At 61.0% G+C, this 21744-nt stretch overlaps 1 protein-coding gene across 4 annotated transcripts in view; it reads left to right on the forward strand.

The window, feature by feature from the left end:
• CARD11 (caspase recruitment domain family member 11) overlaps nt 1-15006 on the forward strand; it is a 103231-nt gene extending 88225 nt beyond the window's left edge. For all 4 annotated transcript variants that reach the window (XM_043915397.1, XM_043915394.1, XM_043915395.1 and 1 more), the window contains exons 14-25: nt 576-628; nt 2670-2802; nt 3374-3575; nt 3985-4111; nt 6222-6462; nt 7280-7376; nt 7731-7826; nt 9293-9428; nt 10617-10796; nt 11483-11607; nt 13422-13537; nt 14335-15006. In XM_043915397.1, the coding sequence (XP_043771332.1) occupies nt 576-628; nt 2670-2802; nt 3374-3575; nt 3985-4111; nt 6222-6462; nt 7280-7376; nt 7731-7826; nt 9293-9428; nt 10617-10796; nt 11483-11607; nt 13422-13537; nt 14335-14539 (1711 nt within the window). In that variant the 3' untranslated portion in view covers nt 14540-15006. The remainder of the gene's footprint in view (nt 1-575; nt 629-2669; nt 2803-3373; nt 3576-3984; nt 4112-6221; nt 6463-7279; nt 7377-7730; nt 7827-9292; nt 9429-10616; nt 10797-11482; nt 11608-13421; nt 13538-14334) is intronic.
• Nucleotides 15007-21744: the final 6738 nt, after the last annotated feature.

Below are 21744 nucleotides of genomic sequence, written 5' to 3' on the forward strand. Positions count from 1 at the left end.
GAGTCAGAAGCTGGTGGTGGTGCCCAGAAGGGCCAGGGCCAGGCGTGGCCGGCCGGGACCGCATCTCCATCTCGGGTCCTGCCGGTGACCCAGCGTGGGCCTCGTTGGTCCACCGCAAGAACCCCAGGGGAGCAAGGGAGGAGTCCAGGAATACACACCTCATGCCCGCCAGCCCCGTCTGACGGAGGCTCCACTATTCTGGGCCCGTCACGCGAGGCAGCCCCCTGCGTGTATAAATGGTGCTAAGCGCTCTGTGTGCAGGCAGAGAAGTGAGTGGGGAGTGGCCAATGGAGCCGCCGGACGTTGCACTCCCAGCCCTTCAGAGTCAACGTCATCCCCGCTAACGCGGCCTCTGCAGGCTCCAGGGCCGCCCTGCCCTCCTGGCCGCACACCCAGCCACGTGCAGGCCTCGCGTGGCACGGAGCCCTCCACGCGCCTGCCGAGCCCCCTCTCCTGCCCATCTTGCCCTCTCAGAACCAGAACCTCTCGCACCGCCAGAACATTCCGGAAGCCTCCCTCTCCCTTGACCACCTGCACACAATCAAGAGAGCCCCTGCCCCCCTTGTGTCTTGCAGCACAGTTGAGGAAGACAACGACAGTGGTGGCTTCGATGCCTTAGACCTCGATGGTAGGTGCCCAGGGGGTGTGAGGGGCGTGCCACGCGCGGCGGCCTCCTCGGCCGGGTCCTGACCTGGGGCAAGGCCTCGCGCACGGGAGGGCCTTAGGAGACGTGCGCAGGGCAGGTTCCAAGAGTGCACACGGAGCCAGGATGCGCCCCGCGGGCCCCGCCTTTGTTTTGTGGACAGTGGGAAGCATGTGAGTGCTGAGGGCGGAATCAGGGAGGTCTGCGTTTTTAAGAAAGCGTAGCTCCCGCGATTGTAGCCAGCCACCGTGGTCCATCCCGGTGCCTGTCAGCAGATGTTTGTCCACCTGCTTTTGTCCTCAGGGTGCAAATGGAGAAGCGGGGGTCTTAGGGGGACCCAGGAGCAGCATGCTAGGGGGTGGACTGGAGGCGGGGGACCCCTTGAGAGTCCGGGCATAAATTAAACCATTAACGCACCTCAGCAAGATGAGTGGCAGGTGTGCGGTCCGGGGCCCTGGGATGGAGGTGGGGCAGCCGTGAAGGCTGGTTTTCACCCCCTGAATTGGAGGCGTGCGGCAGGCAAGCACCGGGTAGCCTGGGGGTGCAGTTGCCCTGAACCAGCCCCCAGGCAGAGCTGTGTGATGGGTGGGTGTTCCCGTGGCCCGGCATGTGCCACGCAGAGCCAGGCACGAGGGCTCCGTCGCCCGGAGTGATGAGGTGCTCGCGGCTGCAGCCTCCGCCCTGTACAGCGGGGAGGCCCAGCACGCGTCCAGGCCCCCAGCCTTGCCAGGCCCTGCTCCAGGTGTCGCTGAGCTCTTGCCCTGGCACAGACCGTGGCGCCACAGCTATGACCCCGGGGGAGATCAAGGCAGGTTTGCAGAACCTGAGCTTCTGACCGGAGGGACAGGGCGGAGAGGAGCAGGCAGGGTTCGGCATCTCGGGCGGTGGCCTTGGGCTGCCAGTCGCGTTCCCCGGCCCCTCCGGAGCTGGCAGCCTGGAGCCTGGCTCAGAATCCTCCAGGTGTGGCTCACCAGCCCCCTCGGTTCCCGGGCTCCCCCAGCCTGCCTCCACCCCCTCGCCAGCTCTGGCTGCCTGCAGATAAAGTGAAAGATTAGTGGCTGTCCTTAATTGGGGACCATCAGAAGCTATCAAGTGTTAAAGAGAGGTCAGCACCTAATCGAGGTGGGGTAATGGGCAGAACTCGAGGAGTTTGCAGAGGGAAGAGCTGGGGAGAGAGTTCTGGGCAGCAGTCCAAAGCATTCTGCAGCATCGGGACAAATTCCCTCTGCAGAGCGGCCTTTGTTATCGGCCTGGAGCAGAGCAAGGCTTGCGGCTCTGCCATCCCAGTGGCCTGAGCTATTCGGGGTGGGCGTCTCCCTCCCAGGGCATCGGGGTCCCGCTGAGCTGGGAGGAGAGGGGGCTTCCTACCCCAGACACTGCTCTTGCAGCCCCACCCTAACCCCATCGAGGCAATAGGTAGTGGTGAGACCTAAGGGCCCCAAGTGAAACCACGGGCCCCGATTTGAAGGGCTTCCCAGGTGGCGCTAGTGCTAAAGAACCCACCAGCCAATGCAGGAGACACGAGATAGACCAGTTTGATCCCTGGGCGGGGAAGATCCCCTGGAGGCAAAAATGGCCACCCACTCCAGTATTCTTGCCTGGAGAATCCCATGGACAGAGGAGCCTGGCGAGTTATGGTCCACAGAGTCTCAAAAGAGTCGGACACGACTGAAGCGACTTAGCACACACGCACGCATGCCGATAACAAAAGTCAAACAAGCGCCTGCTGAGAGAGACCCCTTTCCAGAGTCTCCAGCTGGAGGCAGGGGAATGGCTGTGCTGAAAGGGCTGCCAGGACTGGACCCTCGACGCCCTGGGGCCTCAGGGACCAGCTGACTGAGGCTGCCCCCTCCCCAGGCTCCCTCATCAGTGGTGGGGGGTGGGATTTCCCAGGAGGCAGGCAGGCAGGGGGGAGCAGGGGCAGGAGTGCCCGGCCTGACCCCGGCGGCCATCCCAGCAAGACCAGGGGCCATCCCCCTGCCCCGGGGTCCACTCGGGGGCCTGAGGGTCCGTCTGTCCTTCGCAGATGACAGTCACGAGCGGTGCTCCTTCGGACCCCCCTCCATCCACTCCTCCTCCTCCTCCCACCAGTCTGAGGGCTTGGACGCCTATGACCTGGAACAGGTCAACCTCATGTTTAGGAAGTTCTCTCTAGAAAGGTACCGGGGTCGTGGGACAGGGGAGGCTGAGGTGGGGGCCTTGGGGGCTGAGGAGGGGGTGGGGAGGAGGTGAAGGCCACTTGCCCCTGGATCCCTGCAAAGGGGATCGTCCGCGTTCCTAGACTGGACTCTAGAATCAGGGTCCAGGGATCACAGGGTCCCAGAGTCGGGAATCACTTCCCCTGACCCCTCATCAGACCCAGAGAGGAAGGGGCTTGCCGGGGGTCACATAGCCCGGTAGAGACCAGGAACGGGACTCCAATGTCCCACCGGGCCCAGGCCGTGCAGGTGACCCCCTGAAGCCCCGTGAGCTGTGCCTCTGAGCCTGCCGGTGTGCGAGGAGGGGCGGCCACCCGTCACACCCAACGTGCACGCAGCCAGGGTGCGTGTGATGCCAGGCTCACAGCGGCAGTGTCCCCGGGGCCCCTGTTTCTGGTCTGTGCCGTCATGGTGGGAGACGCTCTCCAGTTTCTCCTAAGGTGTCTGCTCCTGTGACTTGCGCCCCCACTGGGTGTCCCGGCCGGGGGTCCTGACCACAGCTGCCTTACCCCCCTCTTCTCTCCTGCCCCAGACCCTTCCGGCCGTCGGTCACATCCGTGGGGCACGTGCGGGGTCCCGGTCTCTCGGTGCAGCACACCACACTCAGCGGCGACGGTCTCATCTCCCAGCTCAGCCTGCTCGGGGGCAACGCCAGCGGGAGCTTCGTCCACTTCGTCAAGCCGGGCTCCCTGGCCGAGAAGGCTGGCCTCCGGGAAGGCCACCAGCTACTGCTGGTGAGGGGGCTGGGGGTCCGGGGAGGTGGCAGCTCTCTTTCCTCTGCATGCCTGCTGCTGACAGTGCAGGGACCCCAGCCCACCTCTGTACTGAGCGGAGAATGCCTGGCCTGGAGCGGGGGGCGGGCCGTCAGCTCCTGCCTGAGGCCCCCTCTCTGGGCCCGTCTCTCCTCCACTCTTGGCTCGAATGTTTTTAGAGCCTGTGCGCATGCACGCTCACACTCTGGGCGATGGACGGGAGGCACGTGAGCCCCCTTTCAGTGGGGGGCTTCCTGCCCTCGGCAGCACTGAGCCGGTCTTCGCTGGGGACGGGGGCTTCTACTCGCGGGTGGGTGGGGCAGCCTCGCCCTCGCAGCTCTGCCCGCCTCGCAGCGGAGCCCGAGCCGGACCGTGTGTCTCTGACATCCAGCTAGAAGGCTGCATCAGAGGCGAGAGGCAGAGCGTCCCCCTGGACGCGTGCACGAAGGAGGAGGCACACTGGACCATCCAGCGGTGCAGCGGCCCCGTCACACTGCACTACAAGGTCAACCAGGAAGGTGAGCGCCCGGCCGGGGCGGGGCTGGGGGTCGGCTGGGGCGGGGCCGGGGTCACGGGGCGGGGACGGGAGTCAGATGGGCGGGGCCGAGAGCCAGACGGGGCGGGGCCGGGGTCACGGGGCGGGGCCTGGAGCCGGATGGGGCGGGGCCGGAAGTCGGACGGGGCGGGGCCGGGGGTGTGCGCCTCACCCTCGTCTGCTCTGCGGGAGGTCCGGAGGACAGAGCAGGGCCGCGGGCGGGGAAGGGCGGCCGTGGAGATCCGCATACCCGCCGGGACCTGCGTGGGCCGCTGACCCCGTTCTTAGTGGAAGATAGCGTGTCCAGCCCCAAGCAGACTGCTGGCCGACGGCCGCGTCCCTGCCTGTCCCGCTCCCCACATCTCCCTGCCAGGCTGAGGTTTGCTTTTTATCCCCGGCCTCCCGGCCTTGACGTGGACACTGAGTCTGGGGTGGCCACTCCAACACCAGCAGGCCCGCTGAGCCATACCGCGGCCAAGACAGCCCGGCCTCGCCCCGCCTCTCGTGTGGCCCGTGGCCCTCCTGGGCAGTGTCTTCTCTCTCCCAAACTCTGGGTTCCTGTTCTCACCTCTGGGTTTTTTTTTTTCCTGCATGATTATCTCTGCAGCTGGATCTTATTTTTAACCGCCAGGGCTCATGAATGTTTCAACAGAGCATAAATAGCCACTCTAGCCATTCCCCACTGCCGCCTGCCTGCCGGCGCTCCTTCCCGGCAGCTCCAGGTCCGTGCGGAAGATGGTAATGATGCTCTGTCCCCAAACACAGTGTCAGCCTCCTGCTCCCGCGGGCGGGCAGGTAGGCGCGCTCCTCTGCTCTGCCAGGCCTGACATCCCGGCCCAGCAGCAAGTCTCCGGCCCGGCCCTGCCCGCTGGCCAGGATGTGGGTCACGGGATGCGGGGTGAGGCGTGCCCCTGGCTTTGTGCAGCAGCAGAGCCCTGCAATGCAAGCATTCCCTCCGGCAGCATCCCGTTCGGAGGGCCTGTCCTCCCAGGTGGGGTTGGTGTTACCTCCAACCAGGGCAGTGGGAAGGGCCCGAGTGGGGGCCCCCGTCTCCCCAGGAGACGAGATCAGAGGCCTCCTGGCCTGAGTCTCCCTGCCGTGTGAGGTGCGGGCATTTGGCAAGCTCCTTCGGGGCCTGGCTGTTAGGACTGTTTTAGCTTCTGCTGTGTTCCATCTCTCTGCATGTGGGGCCGATTTCGGGATTTATGTTATGGATTTATGCTTTGGACATTGGCTGGAAGTTTACTGCCTTTATTGTATTCATGGCGTTATGCCCTGCTTCCTTCCAAAGCAGTCATAAAATTTTACACTAAAGGACGAAGGTGTTAACTAAGGTTTAAAACATGTGCCATGGTCTTACCACTTTGGAAAACCATTTGGCAGTATCTACTCAGGCTAAATGTGGGCTTCCCTGGTGGCCTAATGATAAAGAATCCACCTGCAATGCACCAGAGAAGGGAGGAAGCAGCAGCCCATGGAATAGTCTACAGCGGTGAAAAAGAACATGCAATGCTCCATTGCAGCATCAGACACATCCCACAGGTGTGATGGCGCACAGAGAACGCCAGACACGCAGAAGCATGCCCGCTTCCGCTTCTGTGACGTGAGGCCGAGCTGACCCGTGTGCTGGCAGGCAGTGTAGTGGTTACCCCGCAGGCTTCTGAGCGGTGGTTACCCAGGCGTAGACATTTGTGAAAACCCATCATGCTGAATATTTAAGGACGATGGGGTTTTCTGCATACTATGCTTCAATTAAAGAAAATATGATAAAACACAAGCCCGGTGTATGGCTGGTGAGGGACATAGAGATCATATGATGCACATCTGAGGGCCCTCTGGGGAGGCCACCCAGTGCCCCACCCCACCAGCTTCCTAGGTTTGTTGCAACTTGGGTACAAAATTTTTCCCTGAGCTTCTTGGCAGCCAAGACAAAGAGGGAATCCCATTAATGACTCAGCTCCTCACTCATTGGAGAGGACAGACGTTTCCCTAACCGTGAACCATAGGAGGACCGCACCCCGGGGCATCTTCTGGGGTGGCCTGGCAGCGGGAGGCCCTCCGCCGACAGCGTGAACCCCCTCCTCCTCCCGCAGGATACCGGAAGCTGCTAAAGGACATGGAGGAGGGCCTGATCACGTCGGGGGACTCATTCTACATCCGGCTGAACCTGAACATCTCCAGCCAGCTGGACGCCTGCTCCATGTCCCTGAAGTGCGACGACGTCGTGCACGTCCGTGACACCATGTACCAGGACAAGCATGAGTGGCTGTGTGCGCGCGTCGACCCCTTCACAGACCACGACCTGGACATGGGCACCATCCCCAGCTACAGCCGGTGAGGCCGGGACCAGCGGGGCCGAGGGGGCTCACAGGGGAGCCTTTGCCTGCTGACCGGTGACCCCCCTCCCCGCCACAATTCCCTCTTCCTCTTTGAAGCTCTCTGTGCCCCCAGAAGGGCTTCCCTGGTGGCTCAGTGATCAAGAATCCGCCTGCCAATGGAGGAGATGTGGATTCGATCCCTGGCTTGGGACGATGCCCTGGAGAAAGAAATGGCAACCCACTCTAGTATGCTTGCCTGGAGCATCCCATGGACAGAGAAGCCTGGAGGGCTGTAGTCTATAGGGTCACAAAGAGTCAGGCGTGACTTGGCGACTAAACAACAACTGCCTCTGGGGACGTTGTTTTCTTAAATCCCACTGCTTCACCAAATCCCAGATCACCCCCTTCCCATCCGTGCTGGACACTTAGAGCCTGAATTTGTGCTTCTCCATCCCCCATCTCCCCAGCATCATTCAGTAATTACACAGCAGCAGCCGCCAAGGGCTAAGCATCGTCTTCTCTCTGATCAGACGTCCCAGGCACCTGTAAATGATCAAGAGACTCCAGCCCTGTTGCCCAGGCCAGCCCTGCAAGGCCAGCAAGAGTAGACCCAATTTACAGATGAGGAAACTGAGGCTCAGAGAAGTTAAGCGCCTTTACCCTGGCACCAGGATGAGTCAGTGGCTGAGAGGGTTCAAGCCCAGATGCTCAGTGCCCAGTCCTCCCTGGGGCTCAGAGCTCACAGCCTGCAGAGAGCCCCCTGCCCCGTCCAGGCCCCCTCTGGCTTCCCCGGGCCCAGCCCCTGAGGCTCTGTCCTCCCCTCGCCTCCCCAGGGCCCAGCAGCTCCTCCTGGTCAAGCTGCAGCGCCTGATGCACCGGGGCAGCCGGGAGGAGGCCGACACGGCCCACCACACGCTGCGAGCCCTCCGGGTAGGTCACCCCGCGCCCCACCGGCGTCACCCTGCCTCCTGGGGCCTTTCTGGAGGGGATCCCGGGCAGGAGCCACCAGTCTGGCTGGGATGATGGGCCACAGGGGACCGGGTTCCAAAGGAAAAGGGGGGCCCCCCAGAAGGAGCCCCACGTCCATGCCCTCACCCCGCTGCGGTCTCTGCTGGAACAAGTCCCCAGGCCCTCTCATGCCCTGAGCTCCCGCGTCCGGGACGCTTTGATCCACGCCAAGCGCCTTCCCGCGTCTGCCCAGGGTGGGGCTGGGCGGGAGGGGGGACCGTCTCCTGCTCTCAGCAGCCCACCGCCGGCTCTGACTGGTTGATCACCTGATTTCAGAACACCCTGCAGCCCGAAGAACCGCTCCCCACCACGGACCCCCGGGTCAGTCCCCGCCTCTCGCGAGCAAGCTTCCTGTTCGGCCAGCTCCTTCAGGTAAGAGCGCACAGCCCCTGCCGACCTCTCAGCACTGCACGGCTGGCCGCGGCCCTGCCCACCCCCTGCCGAGAGGCGGAGGCTGTGTGCCCGCTGCCCCTCGCGTCTCCTGCCCCGCTTTATCTTCACTCTGATGGGTCGGGGGACTACTCTGTGCCTGTAGGAAGCAGACCACGCGTTCGTAAAAGATGGAGCACAGTTAGGGCTGAAAGAAGCTTGGACATCTGAGCTGTTCAGATATTCATAGAAAAGTCAGGAGAGACAGACCTTCCAGAGATCCCGGTCAATTCAGTCCCTCAGATTCAGCAGTAAATTGATCTCTGAGCATCCCAGTAGGCCATGAGAAAGGGGATTTCCAGCAGATTCTTTAACTTTTACCTGACACCAAAGCGTTTTAGCTCTTTGTGACCAGAAAGAATTTTTCCCTCATACTTGATTCTAAAGTTTTTTTCTTTTTTTTGGCGGGGCCGGGGTGGGGGGGCATGGATCATTATACGAGGAACAATGAACAACCTATGGGTGGCATATTCCGAAGTGGTCTCACACGAACGTAAGCACCTGTGCAGCCTTCTTCTCTTTCGCCGGCCGGCACAGGCCAAGAGTCCTTTTAAGACGTTGTCCGGTGAGGGCACTCCTGAGTTAGCGCTGTGCTAGTGAGGCCCCGATGGAGCCGGCGTCACTGCACCGCTCCATCCTTGTGTTGGAACATAGGAAACCCAGAGAAATGGGTGACGGTGTGACCCCGAAGCCCAGGTAGAGGCGGACAGGTAGCAGAAAGACACGGAGGTGGAGGGGCGCCCTGGTGAGGTCAGAGTCAGCCCGGGAGGCAGGACCACGAGAGACCACGCGTTACTGTGCCCACACATCACACAAGTCCACAGCCCTGAGCTTCAGGGGTGACTTGCTCAAAAGCCGGTTAACAGCTGAGCGGGCCTGACAGCCCAGCGCCCTGGGTTTTCCTCCCTGCAGAGGGAGGGCATGAAGGGATTCGGAGCAGTGCCCGCCACGGGGCGTCCCTTCCCCCACTCCGGGACTCCACTCTGAGTCGTAGCCGGATGCAGGCACCCCCCTCCCAGAAGACTCGGGGACCCCAGGGAGGGAGGTGATGTCCCTGCACCCGCCCTCCAGGTGGGCCGTCTGTGGGCAGTCCTGCCAGTGGAGGCTCCCAGATACAGGCCTTAGGCAGCCAGAGCACACCAGGCCCCATAGTGCCTGCGGAACCCCCAGGTGTGGTTGGGATTGTGGGGGGGCTTCCGTGGGGGCCTGCCTGGGACCACGCCAGGAAAGCGGGCTTGGGCATTTATCCACTTACTTGCCCACTGACAGCGTCCCAGACGCCTGCTAGGTGTCCCCTGTCTCCGGGGGGCGGGGTGGGGGGCAGGCCCCAGGGCAGAGCTGGGATCTGAGCGGAGGTCTTCCAAGCTCCGAGGGGTCAGGCCGTCCCCACGCCCTCCCTCTGTCCCCAGTTCGTCAGCAGGTCTGAGAACAAGTACAAGCGGATGAACAGCCACGAGCGGGTGCGAATCGTCTCGGGGAGCCCACGGGGCAGCCTGGCCCGGTCCTCGCTGGACGCCACGAAGCTCCTGACCGAGAAGCAGGAAGGTGTGCCACACATCGGGCAGCCTCGGGGTCTGGGTGGGCCAAGTGGGTCCGCGAGAGCGGGGAGAAGCCGCCCTGTCGTGGCCGGGAGGACCAACAGCCTCCCGGGCATCGTCCAGCCAGGCTCCCTGCGACTGATGCCCCCGAGGTTGGAGCCCAGTCGTTGTTGTTTAGTCTCCAAGCCCTGACTCTCTGCAACCCCAGGGACTGCAGCGCCAGCCTTCCCGGTCCTTCACCATCTCCCAGACTGTGCTCAAACTCATGTCTATTGAGTCAGCAATGCCATCCAACCATCTCATCCTCTCTTGTCCCCGTCTCCTCCTGCCCTCAATCTTTCCCAGTATCAGGGTTTTTTCCAATGAATCATTTCTTCAAATCAGGTGGCCAAAGTATTGGAGTTTCAGCTTCAGCATCAGTCCTTCCAATGAATATTCAGGACTGATTTCCTTTAGAATTGACTGGTTTGATCTCCTTGCGGTCCAAGGACTCTCAAGAGTCTTCTTGAGAACCACAGTTTGAAAGCATCAACTCTTTGGGGCTCTGCCTTCCTTATGGTCCAACATCTGTACATGATGTGACTACTGAAAAACCATAGCCCAGACACCCGTGTTAATTGGAGCTGTTTGCTACAGAGCCTTTACTTACTGATTCCCCTCTGAGCGCCTCCTGCCACTTATCGTAAAGCCCGCAAGAGGCCACTCGGTGTACTGTCCCCCGGAGCAGGCCCTGCTGGTGGGGCCCAGCCCTCCCACCCGCCTCCTGGGGCCAGGCTGGCCCTGGCGCTGATGCTCCCAAGGGCCGGGGCGCCTCTGCAGTGCGGCCTCAGTCCAGGGCCCTCCCTGGAGAGCTGAGCACCAGGAGTGTGTTGCAGGCTTGCTGTCTGCCTCCCGCCACCACCGCCCCTCCTGGTCCGTGGGCTGGGCCGACTGCCTGGCCCAGCGTTGTCACCCCAGCTCCCAAAACAGGGCCCGGCCCCCCGGTCACGCCTAAACTCTCCTGGTGGTGGAAGGCCATCCCGGGCCTCGGGCGTCACTGTGTGCACTGCTTTTAAGAACCACCCCCCGATGTCCCTTCCCCAACCCCCAAATGGTTTTCAAGGCTCAAGGCTGGTTTTCAAGGCTGGTTTTCACCCAAGAGGGCCCCCGGCTGCCCTGGCCCAGCTGTAACCAGCCCTTGCCTGCCCCCTCCCAGAGCTGGACCCAGAGAGCGAGCTGGGCAAGAACCTCAGCCTGATCCCCTACAGCCTGGTGCGCGCCTTCTACTGCGAACGCCGCCGGCCCGTCCTCTTCACGCCCACCATGCTGGCCAAGGCGCTGGTCCAGAAGCTGCTCAACTCCGGGGGCGCGATGGAGTTCACCATGTGCAAGCCGGGTGAGCCCCCGCAGGCAGCCCCGCCCTCCTCCTCCCCACCCTCCTCCCTCCCCTCCTCCCCCTCCTCCTCCCACCCCTCCTCCCTACCCTCCTCCCCCTCCTCCTCCCACCCTATCTCCCTCCCCGCCTCCCCCTCCTCCTCCTCCCCACCCTCCTCCCACTCTTCCCCCTCCTCCTCCTCCTCTCTTCCCCTTCTCTTCCTCCCTCCCCTCGTCCCCACCCTCCTCCCCCTCCCCCACCTCCCCCTCCACTCTTCTTCCTCCTCCCCCTCCTCCCCCTACTTCCCCTCCCCCTCCTCCTCCTCCTGCTCTTCCTCCTCCTGCTCTTCCTCCCACTCTTCTCCTCCTCCCACCCTCCTCCCTCTGCTCCTCCCCACCATCCTCCCTCCTGTCCCTCCTCCCCTTCCTCCTCCCCTGCTCCCCCTCCCACCCTCCTCCCCCTACTTTCCCCTCCCCCTCCCCTCCATCAAGGGCTCCGGGGCAGCTGGAAGGGTGCAGACAGCTGCCATGGAGAGTGTAAAGTGGGGCCCTGACCTTGCCCTCAGTTCAGAAGGCTCAGGCTCTGAATGTGGCAGAAAGGGACCCAACAGGCAGCTCCATGGAGTCCAGGAAGCAGGACAGAGCCTGGAGGGGACAGTGGGCCCGAGACCCCCGAGCGGGCCTCAGGACCGGCCTCTCCTCCCGCAGATGTGGTTACCAGAGACGAGTTCCTCAGGAAGCAGAAGATGGAAACCATCATCCACTCACGGGAGAAGAACCCCAACACCTTCGAGTGCGTGGTCCCCGCCCACATCGAGGCCGTGGCAGCCAAGGTGAGGTGGGCTGGAGGCTGGCGGGGTGGAGGCGTGCAGACCTGCTGCCCGCCCTGGCCCGGTGAACCTGGGGGGTGCAGACCTGCTCCCCGCTGCCCACCCTGGCCCGGTGAACCTGGGGGGTGCAGACCTGCTCCCCACCCCTGGCCCGGTGAACCTGGGGGGTGCAGACCTGCTCCCCACCCCTGGCCCGGTGAACCTGGGGGGTGCAGACCTGCTCCCCACCCCCGGCCCGGTGCACCCAGTCCTCGCTGCCTCTGCCACATGCAGGCTTCTCCAAGCCCTGCTCCCCGGCTCTCACAGGCACTTACATTTGCAACCTCCTTCTATTTCTTTCTTTCTTTTTTGTTAGTAATTTTATCTTCATTTATTGGCTGTGCTGAGTCTTCATGCCTGTGTGGGCTTTCTCTAGCTGTGGTGCTCCAACTTGTCATTGCAATGACTTCTCTTCTTGCAGAGCACAGGCCATAGGGCACCTGGGCTTTCAGTGGTTTCGGTCCCAGGCTCTGGAGTGCAGGCTCATGTGGGATCCTCCCGGACCAGGGATCGAACCCCTTCTTCTGCGCTGGCAGACAGATTCTTTACCTCTGGGCCACCAGGGAAGCCGTCCCCTGTTTCTGGTGGCTTCCTGGTGCTGGTCCTCTGGTCCACGTTGTTCTGGGATGTGTGCGCCCCTGGCTCTGATAACAGGGGCCAGAGGTAGCGAGCGAGCGGGCAACAGGGACCCTGTTCTCCAAACTGGGGAGATGGACCATGAGGAGGGTTCTAGTCAGTGGTGCAGGAAAGCTGTCTATAGGCAGTTTGGAATCTTCTGGACCCAGGCTTCATGACCCTGGCCGGCCCTGAGCACAGAGTTCTTCCTTGATCTGGGTCTGAACAAAGACAGGGCTCTCGGCCTCTCTAGGGCAGCGACCTGGGGGGCGGCAGGAGCAGGCGTCCAGCCCGGAACTCTGAATTATGCCGTCCAGCCGACGGTCTCTCCCGCACCCTGCCGCCTTGTCACACCGATCAGAGCTCAAGCAGAGCTGTCAGCTAGCCTTAAACAGTTTGTTGGGTATTAAAGTTCAGGGAATTCTGACAGCCTGGGTGGATGGGAAACAGTGGGCAGGGTTGGAACTGAGATCGTTTCAGCTGCAAAGGAGATTGCATTCCAGAATCTGTGCTGTTAGAAGTCCAGGAGCGGCTATACTGTTGAGACAGGGGAGCGGTGGCCGGAAGGGCGTGGGGGCTGAGGGATGGCCATCTCTGCTGCTGGACCTGGGGGCTGGTTCCACTGGCACGCTCAGTTTGTGGCAGTCCACTGAACTGCCGACATAGGAACACGTGCGCTTTTCTGTATTCAGATTCTGTTGCAGTGCAAAGGGGTTTTCAAGTGGCACCTTCAGTAAAACAGGGACCATCCTTTAGAAATGATGAGCTCCCAGGCCTCAGGAAGTTGTGCCTGAGAACCCCTCCATCCTCACAGGACCCTCCAGCCCGCCCCACCCTCCAGGTGTCTGCCACCCCTGTCCTAGTACCACGAGTGCTTCTGGAGGTGAAATAGAGAAGCAGGTGTCCTCCACGCTGACTGATTTTTATTAAGACTCATTCACGCCACTTGATTCACTCCAGGCTGGGTGCCGGGCTCCACCCAGTGCCCGGGCCTGTGCAGGGGACTCAGGTGTCCAGACAGGTGGGCTTGTCTCTCGGAGGTTGGGTTCCGCTGGTGGCACTCGGGGGCTCTCTCGCCCCATGGAGCCTGGCCCTGCCCCAGGCGCCCAGGTGGGCCGGCAGGGCGGTGGGCCCCCGCTGACCGCCGGCTACTGTACCTGCAGAACAAGCACTGTCTGCTGGAGGCGGGGATCAGCTGCACCAGAGACCTGATCAAGTCCCGAATCTACCCCATCGTGCTCTTCGTCCGCGTGTCAGAGAAGAACATCAAGAAGTTCCGGTAGGGCTCTGGGACCCCCGCCCCAGGTCCTCCACTCCCCAAGCTCTGGGGTCCCCAGGAAGAGCTGCTGGCTGTGTCCAGCACACCCCCATCCCCACCCCGAACATCGCTTTAGTGTCTGTCCCCAGTCCAGGGGGACATGGCCCTAACCCCCAAGATTGAAGACAGTAACACACACACACACACACATCCCCAGGAGGGTGAGCACCAGGGGCCCCAGGTGCTCTGGGAAGCCAACACCTCTGGAGCAGACCCACCACAGCGAGGCCAGGCCCGGACATGTGTGGGACACCAGGCCGTGTGGGACATGATGTTCAGTGAAATAAGCCAGACACAGAAAGACAGCTGCTGCCACGATTCCACTTGTCCAAGGGCCGTCCGGGAGTCAGATGCACAGAGACGGAAAGTAGAGGGGTGGGTGGGGAGTGATGGTTTAATGCACAGTTTCAGTTTTACATGAAAAGGTTACGGGGATGGAGGAACATCAATGTGAATCACTTACCGCTGCTGAACCATACACTTAAAAATAGTCAAGATGAGAGGTTTTGTTTTCTATGAACTTGATCACAATTAAAAATTAAAATGGATCTGTTTTTTTTTAAAAAAGTCCGCACCTCTTAGACTTCCCTAATGAAGAGAATAAAAGGGCACAGTAGAAAGGTGCGGAGCGTGGACACCGTGCGGAAACACGGCCTGGAAGGCGGCGGGGTGGGCCGGGCCGGGGGTGGGCGCCGCCAAGCCACGCCCCGCAGCCTGGCCCACGCCGCGCGCGTCTCTCCCCGCCCGCCCGTCTGCAGGAAGATGCTGCCCCGGCCCGAGACGGAAGACGAGTTCCTGCGCCTGTGCCGGCTGAAGGAGAAGGAGCTGGAGGCGCTGCCCTGCCTGTACGCCACGGTGGAGGCCGACATGTGGGGCAGCGTGGAGGAGCTGCTGCGCGTCATCAAGGACAAGATCGCCGAGGAGCAGCGCAAGACCGTCTGGGTGGATGAGGACCAGCTGTGAGGCGGGGCCGCCGCCGCGTCTGAGCAGGACTCCGGGCGGGGTGTCCGGATCCCGAGGGGCGAGGGGCACCCTGCCGCCTCGATGGCCTGGGGCGGGGGCTGCTCTGGCCTCCGGGTTAGGGAGCCCCTCCAGGGAGCCCCGGGGCAGGTGTGTCTCCGGAGGGAGCAGGAAGCCGTCTCCTCCACCCGGCACTGACCTGCTGAGTCGGCCAGCCCGTGCTGGCCTGAGAGGGGAGGCAGGACCCCCAGGAAGGACGCAGAGCCGGTTGGGAGGCCGGCGGCCCCTGGAAGCTGGGACAGCAGTTGAATGTAACGCGTGGAACAGGAGGGCTGCCCGTTGGGCGGGTGCTGAAAGCCAGGCGTCCCCCAGCCCTGGGGACACAGGAGAGGCACATTCCCAGGCAGAAGGGGAGCATGCCGTGCTGTTATTTTTCTTGCATTAAAATGTCTCCATTTCCTTATTTTCAACCATTTGTTTGATAGTTTGCTTCCCGGGTGGTTCCACTGGTAAGAAATCCATCTGCGATGCGGGAGACCTGGGTTCCATCCCTGGATTGGGAATATCCCCCAGAGAAGGGACCGTCTACCCGTTCCAGTATTCTGGCCTGGAGAACTCCATGGACTGTATAGTTCATGGGATCCCAAAGAGTCGGACACAACTGAGCGACTTTCCCTTCCACTTTGAAGGACTTTCAGCTCTTGCAGCCTTCCTAGCTGCAAACCACCCCCAGCAAGCTCAGTTCAGGCCCCAAGTCATGTGCCGGGTGCAGTTTTCCCAGGACACACCTGGTTTACACCTGGGTTTGAGGTTAATAACTGATAGCACCCTCTGACTAAGATGTGTTCTGATTTGGACGACGCCATCATACCTGGGACGGGCCCCTGTTTCACGGGCTGCCTAGAAGGTCTCACTGTCCACACCCCTAAGTCGGACATGTCTGAGCAGAAGCACGCACACAGCAAGAGCCAGCAGGCAGTGCTTCCTCCAGAACGAGCCCCAGAACCAGGTTGGATGTGCCGGGTCTAAAGAGACCATGATCCCAGTGGTCCCGCCGAGATTATCTAGGGCCAGATAAGCCGTGCGAGGAGATGGGGAGCTGGAGCCTCTTCCCCTTCTATCTTGTTAGAGCTCTACGAGAAACAGTAAATTTTCCCCGAGCCCGGGCAATCATGTTTCCACTTAGAAACCATTGCCTCCTCGTAATACTTAGAGCCAACGGGGACAGACGTGACTGGAAAAGAGTCCCGGAGTCAAAGGCCCGCTGATTTATTTATATTTACTTATTTAACTGCAGAATTCTCAGGCTTGTGCAGGATAATCAAAGCGGCAGCTTGCATATAATTGGGGATGGTGGGGGGGGTGGGGGGTGTGGACAAAGGGGGTGAAGACAGGCCACGCTTGAAATACCTTGAGAGAATTTGTAGTGGGCTTTCTCCCCAAGTAATCTTCAGCGGGATGCAGGCTGCAGGGCTGTATGCATGTTAATGAGCTGGGACGGGAGGGAGGAGAGAAGGCCGAGTTCTGTGGTCACTCCCTGGGTAAAAGCGGACGCCCATATGTACCACCCATGTGTACACCCACACTTTTCTAGGTAGAATTCCAAGCTGCTTCAGATTCCTAAGGGGTCCTGTAATTCCTTCCCCCCGCGCCAAATTAAGAACCATCGCTCTTGAGTTGGGCAAATATTAGCACTATTTTTGAGCTCCTGCACTGCGCCAAGCACTTTATAAACGTTCTCTTGCTTACTGTCCCCAAACTCTTCTCCATGTTATACAGAAAAAACTGAGGTTCAGAGAGGTTATGTCACTTGGCCGAGGTCACACAGCTGACGGCCGGAACCCTGCCCAGGCCGGGCTGATCTGCCGCCTGCAGGCCCTTGGCTGGATCTTCCAGTTCAGAGGTCCTGTTCGGGGCCCTGGTAGCTTCTCCATGCCTGGCTGGGGAAGTGGTTGGCGTCCAGGGCAGTGTCTGGACTGGGGCCAGGTCGCCCAGCGATCGGATCAAGAAGACGTGGACTTCCTCTTGTGGACCGAGGCAGCGTTCTGCCCGGCCATGACACCTGGGCCGGCCCCGGGCATCTGCCTTCCCAGGCCGCTGTCTGGGGACGAGAAGGGGGCAGCGCAGGAGGGGAGTGTCTGGGCTCCGGAGCCGTTCCGCTGCACTCGAACGCCGAGGGCCTCAGTCCTCCTGTACATGTGTCCCCTGGCTCCCTCCCCACCCGGGGTCTGTCTCTGGCGGCCCCCACCGTCTCAGCCAGGCCGGATCCTGGACTCACCAGGCTGTGTGTTGCTGGGGAGAGGCAGCCCAGGAATGACTCCATCCTCAAGGGACTCTGAGCAGCTTCAAGGAGGCGGCAAGTGCAGAACACCTCCCCGCCTGGCCCGAAGCGGCCGTGGGTCACGTGGACTGTCATCTGCAAGGGACCGGGAGCCTCAGAAGGGAGAGGCTTCGAGAAAGACATGCGGGTCATCCTCGTTTCCAGTCTGGGATTTTTGTAACTGTTTTTTAATAAGGCATTCAGAGGTCAGAAGCCGCGTGTTCTAAGAGGCCACCCTGTAAAATTCTCAGCCCTGCCGGTCCCCACTCCCTACACACAGGAGCCCGCCCTTCTCGGGTCTGTGAGCCTCCCCAGTCCTCACGCACAGACAGGCAGGACCCGTTCCCAGCCCCGCTCTGTTGCACAACCAAGAACATATTATTCACACTGTTCTCTGCTTGCTTTTTTTTTTCCCCCTTTTTACTGAAGCATGTGTCTGGGGACCCTCACAGCTGTCTAGCGTCCCTGTCTGGACCCATCATTTCCTTGGCCGCCCACACCAACAACCCCAGGAACAGCTGTGCCCTTCACCCCGCTACCCGGAGTCCCCGCAAGACACGCTCCCCAGAGAGGGGTTTGCAGGGCAACTTCCCTCCCCCCGGGGCCACATCACCCTCCCCAGGGGTCTTCCACTGCTGACGCCTGGCCCTCTGCTCCCAGACCCCTCCATTCCAGCTCCCCCACCCCAACCCACAGGGGCCGCTGGCGTCTGGAGGACCCTCTCGACACCACCCTCAAGCCAGGGCCACGCTCCGCAGTCCCGGCACCCTGACGTCTAGTGCTGCTCTTGCCTGCAAGAGGGTGCGTGTGCTTTGTGAACTGTGACCGTTCCCAGGGGCTCAGGGCCGGCCTTTGGTGCTGGGACCCTGGTCCACCTCCACGAGACAGGTGCTGACCCTGCCCCCGTCCTCTCGAGACCGTCGTCCACACAGGCCCCAAACTGAATCCACCCCTCCACCCCACCCTCCCCCTGACGCGGTCACTCAGCCAGACACCTGGCTCCCATTCTCTGTCTCTCTCTCTCTCACACACACACACACACGCGCGCACACACACACACACATACACGCATCACCACGTTCTCAGTCATTTCATCTTGTTGATTAAACTCTCTACTCCCTGCCAAACCCGTTGGCCTCTTCTGTGTCCCACGGCCACCACCCTGGTCCAGGTGGACCTCGTCTCTCCTGGGCCGACCCCCCACACGGCACGTACCACACCAGGCCACGTCAGCCCTCTGACGTTCCCCCTGGATGCTGGGGCCTCACACACTGTTCCTCTTCCCTGAAGCACTTCTTTGCACTCTGCCTGACCAGCTCCCACCCATCCATCAGGTGTCCCCAGACCACCTGGTGGAGAGGCATCTCCCTTCCACACCCCTTCACCCTCATCGTCCCGCCTTTGGGCCTTTGCAATGACTCTGTCGTCTGTCTTGACCTCTCAGCTATGAGCTGCTCAAGGGTAGGGAGCATGCCCGTCTCATTCACCCCTCGCCTCCAACTTCCAGGTGCTGGCAGCCTGCTGGGATTGGACACACAAGAAAGCAAATCATTGCATTCCATCAGAGTTTTCCAGGGACCAGCAAGGATGTGATGGGCTTCTCAGGTGGTGCTAGTAGTAAAGAATCTGCCTGCAATGTAGGAGACCCGGGTTCGATCCCTGGGTCAGGAAGATCCCCTGGAGAAGGAAAATGGCAACCCGCTCCAGTATTCTTGCCTGGAGAATCCCATGGACAGAGGAGCCTGGCGGGCTACAGTCCATGGGGTCACAAAGAGTCGGACACGACTGAAACAACTTGGCACGCGCACAAGCAAGGATGTACAAGAGTGATGTGAGCCAGAGGAAGGCAACAGGTGGGGACCATGGCAACCTGGGAAACACACAGTCCATCTGAGAGCGGCCGCTGGAACTCAGCCCCAACTGCTTGGTTCCACTTAGGAAGCAAGCTCTGTCTTGCCAGATCCTCTGGTCACTCAACCAGGGTGACTCCCAAGTTCCTGCAGAGTCTGGACCAGCCTGCATCAGGCATTCGCCCCTGCTTTGACCAGCCATGGGTACTGGCCGGCCGGGGTTGGGGGACCTGCCATTTGTAGAGAAGGGGTCATAAGTGGGGGTCCCTCAAAGACCCTCCCCACTCTGTAATTCTGGCTTTTCTCATGGCCTTAGCCTTTGGAGGAGAAAACAATAATCCAAGAGAGACATCAGAGATCATTTCCTACGTGGGCAGCTCAGAGACGCAGCTCGGAGACACAGCTCGGAGACGACAGTAAGCGGCACACGGCTGATCCCCTCAGTGGCCCTCCCTCGGCTCACAGCTAACTTTTCTCTGGATCCAATCGTGTTGTTGAATTTTTATGCATTTTTTTTTAATGTAAACTGAAGGCAGAGGTCACTTTTGCTCTCAGGGCTCATGAGGGTCTCCAGGGAGCTGGGCCCCCCGTGGGCTTCTCCTAAGGGGCCAAGTCCCGCCCCACAGGCCTGGGTGGGGTTGTGGTTGGCTGGCCCAGCAGCTCCCTGGCATCTTGTTAGCAGAGCTCTGTTGATGGACGAAGCGGCAATGGCCGGGCTGGGGAGCCGTGGTCACGCCGGCCAGCCTCCCTGCACTCACACCGATTCGCCACCACCTCCCTTTAGCTATCTGCTCGTGCCCGCCTCCGAGCGCCGCTGCAGGTGAGTCTGGCGGGGATAGCCGCTTTGGGGGGTCCTAGACCTCCAATCTCAAAAAAAGACCCTCCAAACTAGCCAAGCAGCACCTCCCACAGATGAGCGCGCCTACTGTGTGCTGGGAACCTTCCCGTACGTCATTTCCAAACCTGGCACACAGCTGTGCCCACAGGAAATATCCCCCGTTTAACAGCTGGGGAACCTGAGGCTGGGAGGGGCCTTTGCCGCCACCCCCCCAGCCCAGGAAGGGGCGGAGCTGAGACTTGAGAGGGAAACCTCAGGATGCCCCTCACAGCTGCCGGGGGCTTCCGGGTGTGGACTCACCAGGAGCTGACATCAGGCTCCAATTTAGGGGCAGGAGTCAAGGTCAGACAAAGGTCAGGGAGACCGGCGTGCTCATGGGAGAGCACCGAAGAGGGAGAGGGCTCCCCTCACCCCTGCACAGGTCACAGGGGTCACCGAGATGCAGGCGGCTTTGCCTCCGTCCGCCCTGGCCCCTCACCGGTCACCCACCCGTGCTGACCCCACGCCCCTCACCCCCTGCACTGGCCTTGGTGCCAACAAAGCCCCCCGCACCCAGGAGCGCCCGGGAGCCTGGGTCCCTGGGGCCTGGGCTTGCCCTCCCCGGCAGAACCCTGCAGGCAGGAAGTCTGGGTCTCTCGGGCGTAGGGGGAACCACCGCGCGGCTGCTGCCCGGGAAGGGGGGGCGTGCAGGAGAAAGAGGAGAGGAGGGTTTGGGCTTTCTGGTTTGTTTGGATTCTAAAATTAGCCTCTGGCGAGTGAGGGGGCTGAGGGCTCACACCCCACTCTCGCCCCAGGCTGCTGCGAAACCCCAGGTGCTTGGCTAAAAATTGTATTGAAAGTTTCCGAGCCGGTTGGGGTGACTGGAAATGAATCTGTGATACAGGAATTTCTTTCTTTCCTATCACATGTCGTGCTCGGTTCTGATCTTGTTTTGACCGACGCGGCGTGTCTCCCCCAGCCTTCGTGTCTCTGACTGGACGTGAGTGTGGGTGTGAGGCTGCGAAATCGTGTTTGCCTCGGGGTGGGGGCAGGCGGGGTGGGGGAGGTGGGAAACAGAAAGACAGACAGGCAGAGAGACAGAACTCGAGACCGAAAGACTGTCAGCTCCTCCAAAACGAGGGCCGCTCTTCCCCTTGGGTGCCCCAGCCAAGGTCCAGCGCCGGGCGGGCACCAGGCGTCTCGGAGGCAGGTGTGCTCGGACGGGCAGCACAGGAAGGGGTCCTGTGCATCTGTGGGCTGGACAGGCAGCAGCCCAGGGGTGCCATGGGGACACCTGAGTGCTAAGATAACTTTCCAGGGCTTCCTGGGGGTACGGTGGATAAGAATGCACCTGCCAATGCAGGAGACACGGGTTCGATCCCTGGTCCGGGAAGATCCCCCATGCCCCGGAGCAGCTAAGCTGCATGCACCACAACCCCGAGCCTGCTCTGGAGCAACCCCTGAGGCCCGCGTCCAGAGCCCGTGCTCCACAAGAAGAGGAGCGCCCCCAGCAACTAGAGAGAAGCCCAGCCAGCAATGAGGACCCAGAACAGCCAAATGCAAACAATAAATGAGTAAAATTATTTTTAAAAAAGATGCCTTTCTGTAACCCACCTCCCTAGGAAAGGTCGTCTGTAAAATGAAGCTATAAAACCTGGGTGACATGCCTCATGGGGTCACCGTGAGGCCCAAGCGAGCACACGCAGGGACTCCGCCTGATTGGCGTATCCAGCCCCGCTGTTGTTAATCGCAGGTCTGGTGAGGCCGGGGCCCCGTGGCTTCTTCAGTGGGATTTGCCCACATTAGATACTCAAACCAAAAACGTGCCATTTCCCCCCAAATCCTCTTCCCCTTCCCTCCTCCGTACATGGCATCACCCCCCGACTAGTCATTCAAGCCAGAAGCCTAACCCTCAGCCCCACTTCATAACTTCCAATCCTCGGTCTCTCCACAGCCCCACGCAGGGCCAGCCCCATTGACCAGATCATCGCCGACTGGTCAACCCGACCCACAGCAACTCACCCGTGTTTGGGCCATGAACCCCCTGGACACCTGAAAACCCAGAGACTCCTCCTTAGAATAACAGTGTCCACACTGAAGTGCAGTTGATTTACAGCGTTGTGTTAGTCTCAGGTGGACAACAAAGCGACTCAGTAACGTTTCTTCAGATTCTTTATATGTTTCCTATCTTTTATGACATGTTTTGGTGGTTTAGTCGCTA

This window comes from Cervus elaphus, chromosome 10 (genome assembly GCF_910594005.1).
Source record: "Cervus elaphus chromosome 10, mCerEla1.1, whole genome shotgun sequence".
Classification (NCBI taxonomy): Eukaryota; Metazoa; Chordata; class Mammalia; order Artiodactyla; family Cervidae; genus Cervus; species Cervus elaphus.